The sequence below is a fragment of the Varanus komodoensis genome, unplaced genomic scaffold, assembly GCF_004798865.1.
Source record: "Varanus komodoensis strain SLA01 unplaced genomic scaffold, ASM479886v1 scaffold192, whole genome shotgun sequence".
Taxonomy (NCBI): Eukaryota; Metazoa; Chordata; class Lepidosauria; order Squamata; family Varanidae; genus Varanus; species Varanus komodoensis.
Genome location: NW_025335557.1, coordinates 13,277 through 32,101, shown reverse-complemented (window position 1 = coordinate 32,101; position 18,825 = coordinate 13,277). Strand labels below are relative to the sequence as shown.

The 18,825-nt window shown below is 54.6% G+C and overlaps 1 protein-coding gene across 1 annotated transcript in view; it reads right to left on the bottom strand.

The window, feature by feature from the left end:
• The window catches only part of DNHD1 (dynein heavy chain domain 1), a 56,209-nt gene that overhangs the window by 24,172 nt on the left and 13,212 nt on the right, over positions 1-18,825 (bottom strand). Inside the window, 9 exon segments of the mRNA XM_044428146.1 lie at positions 5,461-5,677; positions 5,760-5,851; positions 6,081-6,279; positions 6,686-6,813; positions 6,902-7,178; positions 7,922-8,047; positions 11,193-11,350; positions 11,426-11,669; positions 14,103-14,371. Coding sequence (XP_044284081.1) covers positions 5,461-5,677; positions 5,760-5,851; positions 6,081-6,279; positions 6,686-6,813; positions 6,902-7,178; positions 7,922-8,047; positions 11,193-11,350; positions 11,426-11,669; positions 14,103-14,371 — 1,710 coding nt within the window.

The following is an 18,825-nucleotide window of genomic DNA, read 5'->3' as shown; positions in this document are numbered from 1 at the left end:
CAGTCTGCAGTGCATGAGAGACTGACCCCCTCTCTGCAGGGGACACGGAAGGCCTGCCGGGCTGGCTCACACTCTGTCCAAGCTCAGACTACCTCGAGCCCAGTATTGGCAACAGAGATGCAAAAGCTCAGAAAAAAATGGAAACATCTGGGGGGGAACCCTCCATGACTGTTCTTATTTTTCCCCCCAAAATACCAAACAGCTTCAAATCATGAAAAATTTTCTTTCAGAATTTAGGACAAAGTATTTACATATTGTCACCCAGTCTGTCTTCTGCAAAAATTATATCTAGAAAACCTATATAATGGGAAGTGACTGAAAATAATGAAGCGTGGGGAGAATTTTTTAATCCCCTATGTAAGATTGGTTATTTCTCCCAACCCTTCTTAAAATCAACAGCAGCTGTGCATGCCTGAGGAGGGCCAGTGTGCACAGGAGTCTCGGAACCTCCTCAGAGAGAGCGCGTCCCACGGCACTTCCCAGACTGGGGAGAGGCACCGAGGGGGGCCCCGCAGGGCTCAGTCCTGGGCCCCGCACTCTCCAAGGTTTCACTGAGGCCTTGGATGAAGAGGTGCAGGGAAGGCCAATCAGATTGGATGGGGTACCTAATTCCCTGGAAGGCACAAACAAAATTTAAAGCCATCTCAAGAGGCTGAAGCACCGGGCAGAAAGCAAGGGGATGCAATTCAAGGGGCAAATGCCAAGTTCTGCACTTCGGAAGAAGGAACCAAAGGCACAGTTACCAGATGGGAGACCCTTGGCTCAAAAGTACCACAACCGAGAAGGATCTAGCAACCATCAGTGGTTTGTCCACAGGGAGCTGCACCCCACTTGCCGCAGACGGGCAGCGGGGCTGGCTGTGCTCTACCAACTCCTCCTTGGTTGGCATCGTGTTCACGGGGGGTGCGCTGGTGCCACCGGGGAGGCCGGGGAGGGGAAGAGGGCTTGGTGGGAGCCAGCTAGGAACCACGCTGAACCAAAGTTGGTATTTTGTTCTTGTGTTGCATTTTTTGTTGCCCGGTTTCTGATTGTTTTGGAGAGTTTTCATTTGTTTGGTATTGCGTTTGGAAACTAATACACAGAACACTGTGTTATAGAAACATAGGAACAGAGCGAGTCAGAAGGGGTCTCCTGGGCCATCTAGTCTGACCTCCAGCACCAGCCGGCTCCGCTCACGACATGCCCACCACGTGGACGTCCAGCCTATCCTTGAACTCCCGCACCGATGGGGCCTCAACGACCTCTCATGGAGGCCCATTCCACACCCTCAGGGTCCTGACTGTCAGGAAGTGCTTCTTGGCATCCAAATGGAACCTTGACTCCCTGAGCTTTGCTCCGTTGGAGCACATCCTGCCTTCCTCTGCAGGGGAGAACAGGCCTCTCCCCACCTCCGTGTGACACCCCCTCACGTACCTGTATGTCACCAACAGATCCCCTCTGAGTCTCCTCTTCTCCACGCTGAAGAGACCCAGTTCCCTCAGTCTCGCCTCATACGGCATCCCCTGCAAACCGGCCACCAACCTTGTGGCGCTACGCTACACTGCCTCTAACCTGACTATATCCTTTCTGTAATGAGGGGCCCAAAACTGAACACATTACTCCAGTTGCGGGCGCACTAGAGTCATGTAGAGTGGTAGTAATACCTCTCTTGATCTAGAAGCCACACTTCTGGCTATGCAACCAAGGGTGGCGTTCGCCCTCTTGACCACCGCATCACACTGCTGACTCACGTTTAGCCTGCAGTCGACCAGCACCCCGAGGTCCCTTTCACAAGTGCTGCTCTCCAGCCACTTGTCACCTAACCTGTACTTATGACACCTGAGTGTGGTGCTTTTTTTATGTGTGTGGTGCTTTTTGTTTCTGCCTGAGGTGGTTTTCCTGTTTTCACCGGTCCCAGCTGTGGAAAGGTCGGAAACCAGGGTTGTAGATCACAGGTTGAATGTGAGTCGACAGTGTGATGTGGCTGGAAAAATGCTGTATTAGACTGTATCAATGGAAGTATCACGTCCAAATCCTGAAAGGTGCTAGCGCCCCTTTATTCAGCGCTAGTAAGACCTCATCTGGAGCACTGTGTCCTGTCCTGCAGAAAAGTGGACAAGGTTCAGAGGACAGCAGGGATGATCCAGGGACTGGAGACAAAGCCCAGCAAGGAGAGATGGCCAGAACTGGGCATGCTTAGCCTCAACAAAAGCCAGAGGGGTCGTATAACAGTGCTCTACAAATGGTGTCCGTCAGAATATGGCATTCTAACTCTGCACAGCACACACATTCTAAAGGTCACCTTGAGAGCCATCAAGAGAGGGGGGAAAAACAAGGATTTCTGCGATAAGGAGATGATAGGAGGGGTCTTTTGGGGGGGAGGAGGGAAGAAGAAAAAAGGGAGAATCAGCAGAGATTAGGGTTTTTGTGAGGAGAAAGGTAAGAGGTAAATATGAGGTGAATTGTCAAGAAGGAACTCTGAGGTAAATAGTAGTTTGAAAATAGCAATGCTAGGAAAGTCCCAAGAAACTCAAAATGGTGGTCAAAGGAGAACTGGGGGAAATGGCAGGAGCCCCTCCTATTTATACTGGAGGAAGGGGAAGGGGCTCTGCCTGAAATTCCCAAATGCAGATGTGAAACCCATTTGTGTGCTGTGCAGAGACCACCAAGAAGAACTGGTGCTTTCTGCGGTACCAGCAACACAGCCCTACTAGTAAACAGCCATGTGTGACAAGAAGGAAAACAAGTGTGTGTGTGGGAGAACTAAGGGGCAGAAAGAAGGGGAACGAAGGGGGCAAAGTGCCTTAACCAGCCAATACTTGATGCTAAAGTGATTAAAATGCCATTTAACAATAAAAAACCAGGGGAAATAGAAAGGTTTTGGCCTGGCACCAGCATGAATTAAGCATCATCAGCAAGCACACCTTGCATCTATGCTGCAATTGCACTTAGAATACTGGGTACAGTTCCGGCTGGCACACCACAAAAAGGTAATATTGTACACTCGGAAAAAGTGCAGAAAAATGATACGGGGAGCGAGCAACTCCACTAAGCGGGAAGATTGCAATTGTTCATAGATATTGCATGTTCACAGAATAGTAGGGTTGGAAGGGGCCAGAAGGCCCTCGGGTCCAACCCCTGCTGCTGCAGGTCACCACGTTGCACCTCCCACTCAGAGGGCTGCCCAGCTTCTTTCTGGATGCCCCCAGTGTGGGAGAGCCCACCTCCTCCCCAGGCAGCCGGTCCCACTGCCCTCTTGCTCTGCCAGTGAGGAAGCTTTTCCTGATGTCCAGCGTGAATCTGGGTTGCCGCAACTTGACTTGATTATTCCGAGGCCTGCACTCTGGCATCAGCGAGGAGAGACCTTGGCCTTCCTCTTGTGGCAGCCTTTGAGGTACTTCTGGAGGGATCTCATGTCCCTCCTCAGCCTTCTCTTCCCAAGGCTGAATGTACACAGTTCTCAGTCTCTCCTTAGAGGGCAGTGTTCCAAACTCAGGATCATTTTTGTTGCCCTCGGCTGGACCCTTTCTCATTTTTCTGCATCTTTCTTAAACCTTGGTGCCCGGAACTGGACACAGATGAGGCCTGACTAGTGAAGAGTATGAGGGAAGTACTACTTGTACTTCTCATGATTTGAAACATAGAAACAGAGCGAGTCAGAAGGGGCCTCCTGGGCCATCTAGTCTCCATGAGGCCTCAAAAATGGAGGCCAGCGGGCGTGAGAGAACCCCTGCCAACTCTCTAATTACTCTCAGGTGTAACCCGTCAGGGCCTGGTGCCTTTGTAATGTCCAATGCCCTGAGGAGTTCCGCGACTTCTAGGGGGGAGACTCTAATCTGTGCCCCTAAGTCCCCGGCCTCATCTAATCTCCTATGCGGATATCCCCCCTCCTGCTTTGGGGAGAACCCAGAGGCAAAATAGTCATTTAGCATCTGTGCCTGTTCCCTCATATCAGTCACTGGATCTCCTTCCTCCTTATTTAGTGGTCCCACCGCTTGTCTCCCCTTCCTCTTCCTATTTACATGCTGAAAGAAGCCCTTTTTGTTGCTCTTGATATTCTTGGCAAGTCTCAGCTCGTAATCAGCCTTAGCCTTGCGAAGAATCATTCTCAAACAGGCCTCCTCCTCCCGGTAGACCCTTTCGTCTATTTGCCCCTGTACCCATTTCCTCAACTCGCTTGCCTTCCCGTAACCTGTCCCAGGAGACTCTCCCCAGTCTGGCCTTCAGTTGGCCAAAGTTGGCCCTCTTGAAGTCCCAGCTTCTAGTGCTCGACCTGGGGCTGAACAGAATCACGCCCACGACAGAGCCCCAGTCCCCAGTCCCCTGATCTCAAAGCAAAGGATGGAGTGATCACTCGCATCCAGAGCTCCCCTAAACTGTACTTCATCTATCAGCTCTTCTCTATTGGTCAAGACCAAGTCAAGGATCTCCCCACCCCCTCACCTCTTGGACCCTCTGTGTGAAAAACCCTCCCTCTATAGCTTCTAGGAAACAACGTGACCTGGCCGTCACCGCCAAGTGAGTCTCCCAACTAATATGCGGAAGATTGAAATTTTCCATAATTACTGTGTCTCTCCCCCGAGATATCCTTAGAATCTGGTCTGTCAGGACATCATCCAGGGTCTCAAGTCGAGCTGGAGGCGATAACATACCCCCACTGTCAGGTCTCTTTCCCTGTCAAACCCCTAAGTTTCACCCAGTATTTGGAAGTAATACTGCTATTAATGCATCCCAAAATAGCATTTTGCAGCTGCATCACACTGATGTCTCATATTTAGCCTGTTGTCCACACTAACTCCCAGATCTTTTTCTCTTTCAGTTCTGTTGAGCCATGTGTTCCCCATCCTGTATCGATGCCTTTGGTTCCTCTTTCCTAGGTGGAGGATTTGACACTTGTCTCTACTGAATCTCCTTCTGTTGCTTTCAGCCCGGCGTTCAAATTGATCAAGAACGCCCTGGATTGAGACTCCTACACTGAGCTGAGAATGCTTAGCTTAGGCGAGGGGTGACCAAGGCCATGTCGGCTGTGCGGAATTATGCCTGGCATGAAGGGAGTGGAGAGGCAGCCATGCTTCTCCCGCTCCCATGCTCTCACGGAGCTGATTGGTGGGAGATCCCGGACGCACAACATTCCACAGGATATAGCGAGGGCCACGGATTCAGATAGCTTTACAACAGGAGCCATCCAATTCCCGCAGCAGCAGGGTATCGATTACTACCTGTCCTGAGGGCTCTGTGCCACGTCCAGTAACAGGCAGGGTGGGGGTGTGCGTGCACCAGCTGCGGGAGAGCAGGGCTGAGCACATCCTGCTCGTGGGACCCTGTGGGGAGCCAGCTCTCCACCAGCTGCAGCAGGGCCTCCCGCCTGAGGCTCCTCACGGCTTGAGCCCACGTGGCTTTCTCACACCGGCAGCCCCCGAGCAGAGCTTGCCTCTGCAACGGAACACTGCTGGCTGCGACCGGAGCACCTCCAGGCCTCACCTGACAGCACATAGGTGCCACTGTCCTTGGAGATATATTCCAGCTTGGCTGGGCGCTGGCGCCCGCTCGCGGGGCGTCGGAAGCGCTCTGGCTGTGGCTCCTGGTAGGGCACGCTGAGGATGAAATTGACCAAGCGGAACTGCTTCTCAGCCCAGGTCCTCTGCAGGTGGTGGAGGGTGTCCCTAGCATACTGCCAGTTTTTTTCACAGATGTAGACCTGGGAGCCAAAGAATACTGGACTGGGCCTGGCCAGGAGGTGGGGACCCCCATTCCTGTCACTGGTCTTCAGAGTCACTCACCCTGAAGATGGCATCGCTGTGCTCCAACAGTGGGTAGGAGAGCAGCTGGCCCAGTGTGAACTGCATGCTGAACGGGCACTTGACACCCATCACTGGAAGAGGGCAGATGCCAAAAACCACCCTTACTTGCAGGTTGCTGGGCCCAGCCCGAGCCCCCTCAGACAACTCTCGAGGCTGACCTCCACCACCTGCCCAGGCGCCTCATTTAGCAAGGCCACTCCTCCCCACTGGACTCCGCCAAAGCATGCAGACCCACCTGAGGATCCCCCTCAGCCCCCCGGGACAGGCCAAGGGGTCCCACTCCCAGTCCCAAGGCGTCACCAGCAAAGATCTCCTTCCAGCAGCTGAGCTTGAGCAAGGGACTGCCAAGTTTCAGGAGCAGGGGGAAGTACTTCTGGAAGTCGGCGATGGCACGCAAGCAGGCCTGCAGGACCGGGTGGTTGTTGGGCAGGCAGTGCTCGAGGCTGATCACCTCCTTCTGCCACTCCTCCGTCTTCTCCATGGCCAGGGCAGTGCTGAACTGCAAGGGGACAGGGAGGCTGGGCTACCCAGGAAGGGGAAAGAAAAGCCAGAGCAGGAAGGGAGGCAGGCTGGGGCTATCTATCCAGGAGTGCCGCTAGAAAAAGGATGCAAAGGGAAGGAAGAGCCATGGGCAAGAAGGCAGGGCCTGACAAGGGGCCGTCCCTTGTGGCGGAAGGGGAGAGCTCTGCCAGCCACCCCCCTCGCGACTTCAATTTGGGCAATCAGTCAGGATGCAAAGGGAAGCCGCTGCCCTGGTGCTGCCAGTGGGGGTCCTGGGGGAGATTCCCCCTGGGGCTGCTCAGGGCCCCGGCCTCCCCCCTCCCAGCGACGCCACCAAGCCCGCCAGGCGCATCAAAGCACGGGTGGCCAAGCTCGGGGCTGCAGGCTCGCCTGGCCCACTTTACCTTGGCGAAAGCCAAGCACTTCCACTCTGTGATCTGCTCAGAAATGATGCGGAGCAGCTGCCAGACGCGTGTGTGCACCTCGATGACCCCCTGCTTCCCCGTGACGAAGGAGACGTCCATGCAGTCCCCTGAGGACACAGCAGAGGGCCGCGGCGTTGCTGCGGAGCGCATGAGAAGGGGCGCCCACGGCTGCGACCCAGGGGCAGGCCCTCTTACCGGTCAGAATCCGCTGGGAGCGGCAGAGGTCAGTCACCCGTGCCACCGTGGCCTGGAAATGACAGGCCAGCTGGTGCAGCTCGTCCTCCATGGCCCGGGGATTCTGGGAGGGGTCCTGGAAGCGCCCCACTGTGACCATGGCCAGCAGCTCCTGCAGTTCTCGGGTCGCTTTCTGAAGAGAGCTGTGGAGCTCAGCAATGATGTTGAGGCGCCGGGAGATGATGAAGTCGGAGACCTCCCGCTGCTGGTACACAAAGGCATCCCAGGTGTCCAGGAGCTGCAACACAGAAAAAGCTCTGGGGGCTCGGCTCCTGCCCCATGCTCCGGGCGTCCGAACGAGCCAGCCGGCAGGGCCTGGCGAGGAGGAGTGGGAGCGGCGCAGTGGCTGTGCCCTGCCCTGCCCTTGCACGCTGCCCGCCTGCTTCTTCTCTGGAAGAGGAGGAGCTGCTCAGAAGCCCAAATGCGGGAAGGCAGGTGGCTCAGGGGTGCTTGGCCCACGTCCGGCAAGTGGTGGGGCGGCTCGTGATGGTCAGACCCACGAGGCCTGTGGAGAATTCCTCTGCTGTTCCCCCCACACGGGGTGGGCAGGGGAGACGGGTGGCTGGCTCCTTCCCTGCCAGGAGCTGCTCAGAGTGTGCTGCGGTGGAACGGAAGTGAGGTGCCCAGGAGGGGCCAGCACAGCTCCCAGCAGCCCCTGTCCCCAAAGCCAAAAGGGGCAGGCCTGGGGCAGCCACCTGCGGGTGGCACACAAGACTCCGCTGGCGCCACCCTGCCCCCAGCCTCCAGGGCAGCCCGGACGGTTGCACCGGTGGCCCCCTGGCAGGGACGGGGGGCCTCTCCATGCCCTCCAGAGCAGGCAGCTCTCCGCTGGCAGAAGCAAGGCGGGTGTGGGTGGCTCGGGGCCTCTCACGCCTCCTCCCTGACCGGGGGCAGCCTCCGAGAGAGACAGAGGCCGCTGTGGCCTGGCTCAGGCGCGTCCCTCCTCCTCGCCACCCTCCCCGGCCGGGAGCAGCTGCGCACCGTGTTCTCCAGGTTCTCTTCGCTGGGGCTGAGGGGGCGGAAGCACTGCTGGATGACCTCGTTGAGGGCACGCACGTAGTCCACGTACTCCTGCAGCTCGGTCATCTGGCCCTGGTACTGCTCCAGCTGCGGGCGGACAAGCACAAGCCACGCCTGGGAAGCAGCTCCAGGCAGGTCCGAATTCTGCCCCCATTTCCCAGCTCCCCTCCATGGCCTGTGCAGTTCCAGCCCTCACCCTGCGCCTTAGAGGTGCAACTCGAATGGCCAAAAACATAAAAAAAGCCTTTGCCTAGCACTGGAATGTGTACAAAGAAGGTGCCTGGTACAGGCGGGTAGCTGATTCCACAGATGACTGAAAAGGCCCCACACCAGGCAGCCCCCTTCCTGGCATCCTTCAAAGGAGGCTCCCAAAGCAGGGCCCCAGAGGAAGATCTTAGGGCCTGGTTAGGCTTGTAGGGATGGAGACACTCCCTGAGACCCTCAGGTCCTACACTGCTTAGGACCCAGACTTCAACTAGCAGCCAGTGCGGCTGGCCGAGGACTGGCATGGCGGCCCCTGCGAGCCACCCCGGCAGCAGCCTCGCTGTCCGGCAGTCTCCGTCACGCCAACTCTCCAGGCTGTTTCCAAAGGCCGGCCCGCGCGCGGCACATGGAGCAACCCGAGGAGAGGCGGCCAGAGATGGACGACTGCGGCCGGGCCCCTCTGCCCAGGTGGGGCCGTTGCTGGCACAGCAGCACGAGCGGACGGCAGGTGCCCCACGGCACCGGGTGACACTTCCGGGTCCAGGAGCGCCCCTGACCGCGAACCGTGTCCCCAGGGGGAGTGCAGCCCCGCCAGGACAGGCCGAGCATCTCCCAGCGGGACAGCGGAGCCGCCACCCCACCAGCTGCGCCTCCCTCCGTGCCCGGACGGCATCCCGGGCGCTGGCCCTCGGCCAGTCCGCTGCCATGCTCAGGCGCCGATGTGGAGCAGCCAGTGCCTCAGCTGGTTTGAGGGAGAAGAGGCAGAGCCGAGAGGCACAGCCTCCCCAGACGCCTCGTGCTGATGCCAAATAGCACGGGGGACAAAATGCAGCCCTGGGGTACCCACGGCGTGGCTGCATGGCGCGTCCCCAGCACCACCTCCTGGAATCGGCCGGTCAAGAGAGGAAGTGCCGCGACGCAGGGCCTCCCCCACCAACCCAGCCAGCCTCTCCAGAAGGACAGAGTGGCTGATGGTATCAGAAGCCGCCGAGAGGCCCAGGAGAGCCAAAGGGGTCGCGCTCCCCCGCCTTCTCCCAGCCAAGGTCATCCCACGGGATGGCCAAGGCAACCTCCATTCCAACACCAGGCCGGCACCAGGCTGAAGCGGATCGAGAGGCTTGGTTTCGCTCGAGCGCCTGCAGCAGCCCAGCCGCCTCCTCCTCAGGCACCTCACCCACAACGGGGCCACTAACCAGAGCCGTGAGCCCCTGTGCCCAAAGAAGGCTCTACAGGAGGGGCTTCACTGCAGCCTCCTTCAGCGGGGCTGGCACCGCTCCTCTCTCAGGATGCTTTCGTCCTCCAGGACCCAGGTGGGAACCCCGCCTGAGCGTGTGTAATCAGTCATGAGAAGCAAGGACTGAGCCCCCAGGGGTGGGCTGCACTTGACCAGGCACCTGTCCACCCGCTCAGGACTCGATCACCTAAGCGCATCAAAAAGCACGGGGCCAGAAGGTGCTCTGGATGCCTCTGCTGGTGGGAAACACCCGCAGGCCCACACGCCAGCACCTAACACGTTCACACTGCAGCTGGATGCGGTGCCTGAGGGCATCTGCCAGCCCTTCCTGGAACCTGCTCATCAGGGGGTTGTCTGGCTGCAGCTGGACATGCTAGGACGGGGCACATTCATGCTGGTTTTGCTACAGCTGGACTGCAAGGCTTCCTGGCCTTAGCAGCAGAGACCACAGAACTGAGTGCTGAGCCCGACTCCAGTTTGGATGCCTTGCTTCGATCAGCAGCTTTGCTGACCATCTGCTCCAGCTTACAGGAGCCTTGCTGACTGCTTGCTGATTGAGAACACGCTAACACTGCAAGTTCTTCAGTTTACTCAGTGGATCTCCTTGTAAGCAAACCAAGCCCTCGCGGTGTCCCTTTCCTTGGGATTCCAGAGAACCTGAGCCCCTTGCAGGGGGCATGACAATTCCGACCGAAGCAGGCAGTTCCTCCGATTGCAACTGTGATATAACTGCAGCACAGACTACTACTGCTGGATTAGACTCATGCTCTACATATGAGCATCCCAGACCCATCTAGCTGTCGCCCATGCTTAACAAGATGGCAGACTCCGCAGACCTTCTGTCTGATTCACAGAATCATAGAACAGCGGAGTTGGAAGGGGCCAGAAGGCCAACAAGTGCAACCCCCTGCTGTGAGCAACCAGCTGCCCTGGGGGAAACAGACCCTCCTGCCCAAGTTCCCCACCCACTGGCGCATATGGGAGGTGGCATACAGCCAGCAGGCCTGACAGGCACGGATACGCTTCTCCTCCATGAAATGTTCTAGTTCCCTTCAAAATATGTCCAAATTGGTGCCCTTCACTGCATCTCATTGAACGGAAGAAGTCCTTCCTTTTCTCTGTCCTGAATCTTCATGAAATGATCCTTTTGGGTTTCAGAATTATGGAAAAGGGAGAAAGATGGCTCCCCCTCCATTGTCTCCATGCTCTGCCTAAGTCTATACACCTCGGCCATGTCTCCTCTTACTTGCCACACAGCTGGAGAGACAAGTCAGGGAGACGTGAAGGGGAGCCAGGCGAGATAAAGAAAATCTGGCAAAGAGCAGGTGGGAGCTGTCCAGAGGAGAGACAAGAGGAGGAGACAAGAGAGAACAGGCGGTCTTCTCTCAGTGTTGTGAACGGAAAGCAACATAGTTTGGGAATATGAAAACGAGGGGCAAAGAGGGAGGGGCCAGAGAGGAAACCAAGGTGACACCACGAGACTGAGCAGGCCTTGCGGGGAGGGGGGGAACTGGGTGCCGCACCCCATCGCTGGGCATGGCTGGATGGGGCCGCCGCTGCCAAGTCTGTTCTAGAGGCAGGACGGACCCGGCTTCGCTTGTGAGGTCCTGTCTTCTTCCAGACTAGCTGAAGTGGGGGCAGGTGATGTGAAAAGCAGGCAAATATGGCTTTGGAAAACGCAGCGCAGCACGTTCCCCTTGGCGAGATAAAAGATCCCGGGATGACCCTGCAAACAGATAAAGAGGCAGCCGTGGGCGCAGCTGCAGTGAGGCATCTGGCCGAGGAGAGAGCTACCTTCTGGGAGCACTTGGCGACGGTGAAGATGTCCGTGCCAACGGTCATGTACAGCTGCAGGACGCCGGCCAGTTCAGTGATCAGCAGCTCGCTGCGCTGGAGGGTCTCGCTCAGCAGCAGGGCCAGGATGTCCTCATTGATGGAGGCCAGCAGGGGCACTGCAAGGGGGGAGGCGGTGGTTCAGCGGCAGGAGCCACGGCACTGGCCCCCGCCCCCGCCCCCCGCACACGCACAGAGGTCCTGGTGAATGCTGCTGCAGTCCACGAAGAGCAGGCGGTTGTAGGTGATGACGGCCCGTGGCACGTTCTGCACCTGGCTCGCCCACGCACGCAGCTTGAGGATCTGGTTCACGTACTCTTCGGCGGGCCAGCCCTTCATGCTCTCCAGCTGGCCGCTGCTCCAATTGTGCACGAAGTGGTAGATCTGGTCCAGCCAGTTGTACTCTCGGCACAGGAGCTGCGTCTCCTCCAGGGCGGCCTGCGGGAGGGGAGGCCGTGAGTGAGGGCACCGTCCAGGCTGGCGTTTGTCGTGCTGGATCGGGGGCGATGCCGGAGGGGGCTCCTCTGTGGCAGCAGAAGTGCCCTCTGCTTCTGTCCCAAGGCTTCTGCTACTTCCCCTGGAGGCATGTGCCAAAAAAGAGCTCCCCCCACGTGACCTGACCGGGGTATGTCCTCAGGCCTGGCTCTTGCAGAGAAAGGGCTCTGCCTGAGGCCATGGGCAGAATCGGCCTCCCCTCACCTTCCAGTGCTCAGGCAGATCGGCACACAGCCCCTGCACTGCCCTGCCACTTTCCCTGGTGCCGCGCCTGCCCCTGCTCCCACCATGCCAGGACTCTGCCCTCTCCCTGTGACACTCCACATACAAAAGGTGGTGGAGCAGCTTTTACGCCACATCCTGGAGGAGGCTGATGGGCTGGGAAAAGTCCTGTTCAGATGAATGTATCCTTTGCGGATAAAGAAAGGGGGACAGGTTTAGATTGCCAGAGCTCAACAGGGCAGGAAACTGGCAACAAGATCGGGACAAGGCATTATGTTCCCTCACAGAGGACAAAGTGCCAAAATGACAAATGCCAACAAAAGCAGGAGGACAAGTTACTTGGCATTTCTATGGGAAAGTTGGGGTGCATGGAAAATAACTGAGGAGCTATATATAGTGAGCATCACGGAAACATGGTGGAGCAGAGATAGCCAATGGGATGCGGTCATCTCTGGATAGAAACCGCACGGTGAAGACGGGGATGGGCGTCCTGGAGGAGGTGTGGCCCTGTGGGTCAAAGTCCAGCAAAGCTGATATTCCAGCGTGGGAAGCCTCCTCCACAGAAGCAGCGCGGGTGAATGTTCCTGGCGCCAGAACTAGCTTAGTCACAGTAGTCTGTTAGCATCCCCAGGCCGGAAAGCTCAGGGAGATCTTGCAAGGGAAAAGAGGGCAGGGAGGCCTCCCACGAAGGCAGTGCTGCAATGAAGGAGGGCTTCAACTGGGTAAGGGCATGTGCCAGTTCTGACGGAGAGGTCAATTTTCTCGCCGCCATAAATGATTGTGCCCTAGAGACGTCGGTCATGGACCCAACCAGGCAATCCCAGATTCAGTCCTAGGTGGGGCTGCCCAGGACATAGTGCAGGAGGTAAAAAGCAGCTGAGCCATCAGGTAACAGTGACCACACCGGCATCAGATTTAGTATGCGGGTAGGTGGAAGACTGCCAAAGAGCTCGAACACGGTTGTACGAGACCTCAAAAAAGGATGTTTTTCAAGACTAAAGCAGAATCAAAGAAAGTGAACCAAGAAGATGCATCCACTCCCTAGCACCTGGAGATTACTCAAAAATACTATGGCAGAGGAACACAAAATATGTGTTCTATAAGCGAGAAAAGGCAGCAGAAAGTTCAGAAATCACCAGCTTGGTTAACAAGTGGTGTCAAGGAAGCCATTAAGGAGAAAGAAGCTTCCTTCAAGAGATGGAAGCGCTGCCCAAATGAAGAGAAGAGAAGAGAAAGGACCACAAGATTGCACAAGGGAGATGGAAGCAGACAAGCTAAGAAGGAAATGGTTTGAGGAGCACATAAAGAAGTCTTTAAATATATCAAGGGAAAGAAAGCAGATAGGGAAGCAGTTGGGTCATTGAATGATATTGGAATTGAAGAAGCACTAAAAAGGGGACAAGGCAATTGCAGAAAAACAAGTGGGTCTAGAGCAAATGAAGCCAAAACTTGCCCTGGAAGCGAAACAGAACAACCTGAAGCTGTTGCATTTCAGGCATATCATGAGAAGGCAAGACTTCCTGGAGAAAACAAAAACAGTGAGGAAAGTCAAAGGCAGAAGAATGAGAGGAAGAGCAAAGATGAGATGGGCCAATTCCATAAAGGAAGCCACATCCTTGAGTCTGCAAGAGCTGAGCGTGGCCATCAAGGTCGAACATTCTGGAGGGCTCCCCTTCACAGTGACAGCGTGAATCAGAGACCACACAGCAACACAAATCTGCAAGCTGCCCCAGTGAAAGCCCTGCTGATGCAGCGTGACTCTCCTGCCAGTAGCAGCACAGGCGACCATCCAGCAAAGAAGCAGCTGCTCAGCCCCCCGTTCTGGGGTCTCTGATTCATTTTATTTTTTGAAGGGCAGAAAGAAAGACAGCTCTCAGGAAAAAGGCAGAAGCGCTCCAAAGGAAACCTGCCATCTGGAGCCAGGCGGGACTGGCACAGGGGAAAGAGCTCTCTCCTGCCCAGGGACCACCACGTGCTTTTTCTTCACAGAGTCCTGCCAGAATGGAAGGGGCAGCAGGGGAAGCCCACCGAGGAGACCTCCTGCACGACGAGAGAGAGGCCCTCACTGCACAGGAACAGAGGCCTGCCGAGCTCAATCAAGTCAGGCCTCGCAGGGGTACCAACCCGACAGGGCTTCTGCATGGCTGCACTCACCGTGATCATGGCCCGCTGCTGGGCCAAGGCCTTCCGGATGATGCTGTCTGAATGCAGGTCGTTCTCCAGCTGCTCCCGTGACAGCAAGGGGAACTCACCCCTCAGGCGGTGGCCAACCACTTCCAGGCCGCCAAAGGCCTTCAGGTCCAGGCGGTGCACCAGCTGGACCTCCTCACCACACAACACTGCCGTGGACAAACGCGGGAGCACCTCTACGCAATCTGGGGAGCCGTGCCCGGCGCTGCTGCCTCTGCCCACCACATCTGTGGCTGCAAAGAGACAGAACGTCGTCCTGAAGATGTGTAACTCACACCTTCCATTCTCAGATCCAAAAGGCAACTGACAGAGAATGAAAGTGCATGAATATGCAAAAGACTTGAAACGTAGCAGCAGAGCAACAGCATCCGCAAGGGAGCAGCAAGACCAGTGATGGCGAACCTTTTAGAGACCAAGTACACAAACTGCAACCCAAAACCCACTTACTTATCACCAAGTGCTGACACTGCAATAAAACCTGAAAACTGAGGTTTTAGTTTAGGAAAAACACCTCATGGCCACTCCAAGCAAATATATATATATCTCTCTCTCCTTGGCAGTGCAGGGACTGGACATGCAAAAGCTCGGACGAGTTGCGGTAAATGAGTCACGGCTTGTGACGTCATCACCTGGCGCTGCTGCTCTGAGTATGGGCATGGCCCCTATGTGCGCTGTTACCTGATGCTCGGCTGCTGGGGTGATGCGTCCTATGGCACATCCTTCGGGGGCGACTTGGCTGGTGTGCCGACAGAGAGACATCCGCATGCCCTCTGTGGCACGCATGCCATATGTTAAAAACCACTGGCCTAACCCTACCCTGGTGCACTCCCCTACCCCAAATATAGGGCTAAAGTTCCATGGAGAAAGGGGCAATTTAGAAAAAGCCATCACTGAGTAGATTTTTCTACACTGCTCAACATTTCTGTCCATTCTGAAAATCTTTCAACTATCAAAATCATGCCAGGTCACCTCGTTTTTCTGACGCTAACCCTACCCTGGAGCACACCCCAAACCCTAATATGGGGCAAAAGTCCATTGAAAAGAGGGTGATTTTGAAAAACCCTTCATTGAGGGGCTTTTTCTGCACTATTCAACATTTCTGCCCATTCGAAACACATTTCAACCATCAAAACCATTCCAGAACACCTCATTTTTCTGACCCAAACCCTACCCTGGTGCACACGCCTAACCTTATATTGGGTTAAAGTTCCATTGAAAACAGGGCGATTTTCAAAAAGCCTTCCTTGAGGAAGTTTTTCTGCGCAGCTCATCATTTCTGTCCATTCTAAACACATTTCAACCACCAAAGTCATGCCAAGACACCTCATTTTCCTAACCCTAACCCTACCCTGGTGAACACCCCTAACCTTAATATGAGGCAAAAGTACATTGAGAAGAGGGCGATTTTGAAAAAGCTTTCCTTGATTAGCATTTTCTGCACTGCTCAACATTTCGGCCCATTCTAAGCACATTCCAACCATCAAAACCATGCCAGGACACCTCATTTTTCTATCCCTAACCCTACCCGGGTGCACACCCCTAACCTTATATAGGGAAAAGTTCTACTAAAAAGACAGCAATTTTGAAAAAAGGCTTCCTTGAGGAGCTTTTTCTGCACTGCTCAACATTTCTGCCCATTCTAAATACATTCCAACTGTCAAAACCATTCCAGGACACCTCGTTTTCCAACCCAAACCCTACCCTGGTGCACACCCGTAACCCTAACACAGGGCAAAAATTTCATTGGAAAGAGGGTGATTTTGAAAATGCCCTCCTTGAGGAGCCTTTTCTGCACAGCTCACCAATTCTACCCATTCCAAACACATTCCAACCATCAAAACCATGCCAGGACACCTCGTTCTTCTAACCCTAACCCTACCCTGGTGCACACCCATAACCCTAATATAAGGAAAAGTTCTACTGAAAATAGGGCGATTTTGAAAAAAGCCTTCCTTGAGAAGCTTTTTCTGCACTGTTCAACATTTCTGCCCATTCTAAACACATTCCAACCACCAAAGTAATGCCAAGACATCTCATTTCTCTAACCCTAACCCTACTTTGGTGCACACCCCAAACCCTAATATTGGGCTAAAGTTCCATGGAAAAGGGTGATTTTCAAAAAGCCTTCCTTGAGGAAGTTTTTCTGCGCAGCTCATCATTTCCGCCCATTCTGAACACATTCCAACCATCAAAATCGTGCCAGGACACCTCATTTTTCTAACCCTAAACCTACATTGGTGCACACCCCTAACCCTAATATAGGGCAAAAATTCCATTGAAAAGACGGCGACTTTGAAAAAGCCATCCTTGAATAGCTGTTTCTGCACTGCTCAACATTTCAGCCCATTCTAAAAACATTCCAACCATCAAAACCATTCCAGGACACTTCATTTTTCTATCCCTAACCCTACTGTGGTGCATACCCCTAACCCTAATCTGGGGCTAAAGTTCCATTGAAAAGAGGGCGATTTTCAAAAAGCCTTCCTTGAGTAGTTATTTCTGCTCAGCTTACCAATTCTACCCATTCTAAATACATTCCTACCATCAAAACAATGCCAGGACACTTCATGTTTCTATCCCTAACCTTACCTGGGTGCACACCCCTATCCCTAATACAGGGCAAAAGTAACACTGAAAATAAGGCGATTTTGAAAATGCCTTTCTTGAGTACCCTTTTCTGCACCGCTCAACATTTCTGCCCATTTTAAACACATTCCAACCATCAAACCATCCCAGGACACCTCGTTTTTCTAACCCTAACCCTACCCTGGTGCACACCCCTAACCCTAATACAGTGGTACCTTGGTTCACAAACTTGATCCGTTGCAGGACTCCGGTCCTGACCCAAATTGGTTGGGAGCCAAGACAAATTTCTCCATAAGGTTCCATGTATATAAGGTTAATCCATTCTGTAACTTTTTTTTATCTGTGTTGTGCATAACAGCTTGACAGAGGCATTGGCATGCGAGAGAGGGCCAGAAGCTCAGAGTGAGAGTCAGGCATCGGAACAAGGGGATTTATACTTGGGGCCCAGTGCCCAAACGGCCCCTCTGCAGCCCGACTCTGAGGCTTCCGAGCGAGTAGCCTCCCCACACCCTGGCTCTGAGTTGTTTGAGCAGAGTGCAGCTTCCCTTTCTCTAGACTCTGAGGTGTTTGAACAAGTTGCCCCCCACCTCCTGACCCTGAAGCTGCTGGGCAGAGTCCTGAAGAACAGGAAGATGTAACGGGAAATTTATGGAACGCTCAGCCCCGGAGAAGATTGCAGTGGTTAGACCAACTGAGACGGCAGCAGAGAAGTGTGTCCCACCCACGAACAGAAAGGCGTGAAAGGAGATTGAGATCCACGTGACTTTTCCCCTCAGAGTTCAGAAAGGAGGGGGCAACTGAGCTGTGAGGTGCTCATTGCCAGAGCTAATCTGTTGCATCATAAATCTTGCAGCAAACAGCTGTAGAAGTCTTTAGTTTTATTGCTGACTGCTGTGTGAGTTAATTGGAGACGTAAGTTATGGCCTCACGATGATCTGAAACATTTGAAGCAAAGTGACAAAGAACAACAAAGAACACAGCAATCTCCCCTCCCCCGACACCGAGCACAAGCACGGCCATGTCCCACCCCCAAGACGATCGTCATCGCAGACATAGACAGGTGTCCTTGCAGGTGTGTTTGGGGGGAGAGAAAGGTGTGATCATGCTGGAGGGGAGATGGCTGAGATCGCAGTTGTCCTCGTGCAGGAAAATGGGCACGATCTCAGCCATCTCCCCCACCCAACATGATCGTGGCCATCTCACCCCACCCCCAGGCACAACCGTGATCGCACCTGCCTTCCCCCCACGAGTGCGACCCAATTGTGCCCCTCTCCCCACTCGGGGGGTGGGAGGGTGGGGAGATGGCCCCGATCACAGTTGCCACCCAATGCGGAGTTCTTGACCTGAGTCAAAATTTTTATGACATTTTTGTTCGCGATCCGATTTGGTCGTGAACTGAGGTGTTCATGAGCCGAGGTACCCCTGCATAGGGTGAAAATTCCATTGAAAAGAGGGCAATTTTGAAAAAGCCTTCCTTGAGGAGCTTTTTCTGCACTGCTCAACATTTCTGCCCATTCTAAACACATTCCAAGAATCAAAATCATACCAGGACACCTTGTTTTATTAACCCTAACCCAGTGATGGTGAACCTTATAGAGACCAAGTGCCCAAACCACAACCCAAAACCCAGCTATTTATCGCAAAGTGCCAACACTGCAATAAAACCTGAAAACTGAGGTTTTAGTTTAGGAAAAACAACTCACAGCCAGTCCAAGCAAATATATATATCCTTGGCAGCGCACCCACCGGCCATGCGAACACTCAGACAAGTCGTGGCTAATGAGTCGTGGCTCGTGACAACATCGCCTGGCACCGATGCTCCCGTCCGCATGGCCCCTATGTGTGCTGTTATCCGGTGCTCAGCCGCTGGGGCGACTTGGCTCGTGTGCCGAAAGAGAGGGTTCTGTGTGCCCACTCTGGCACGCATGCTATAGATTCGCCACCACTGAGCCGCAGCACGTGCAGGTGAGCAGCTAGACCCACAGGTCAGTCAGCAGAACGAGCAGCAAATGCCATCCTTTTGGTTCCACCGTGGAAGCCACCCTGTCTGATGCAGCATTCCACCTCGAAACAGAACTGATCGATTGATTATAATAGAACT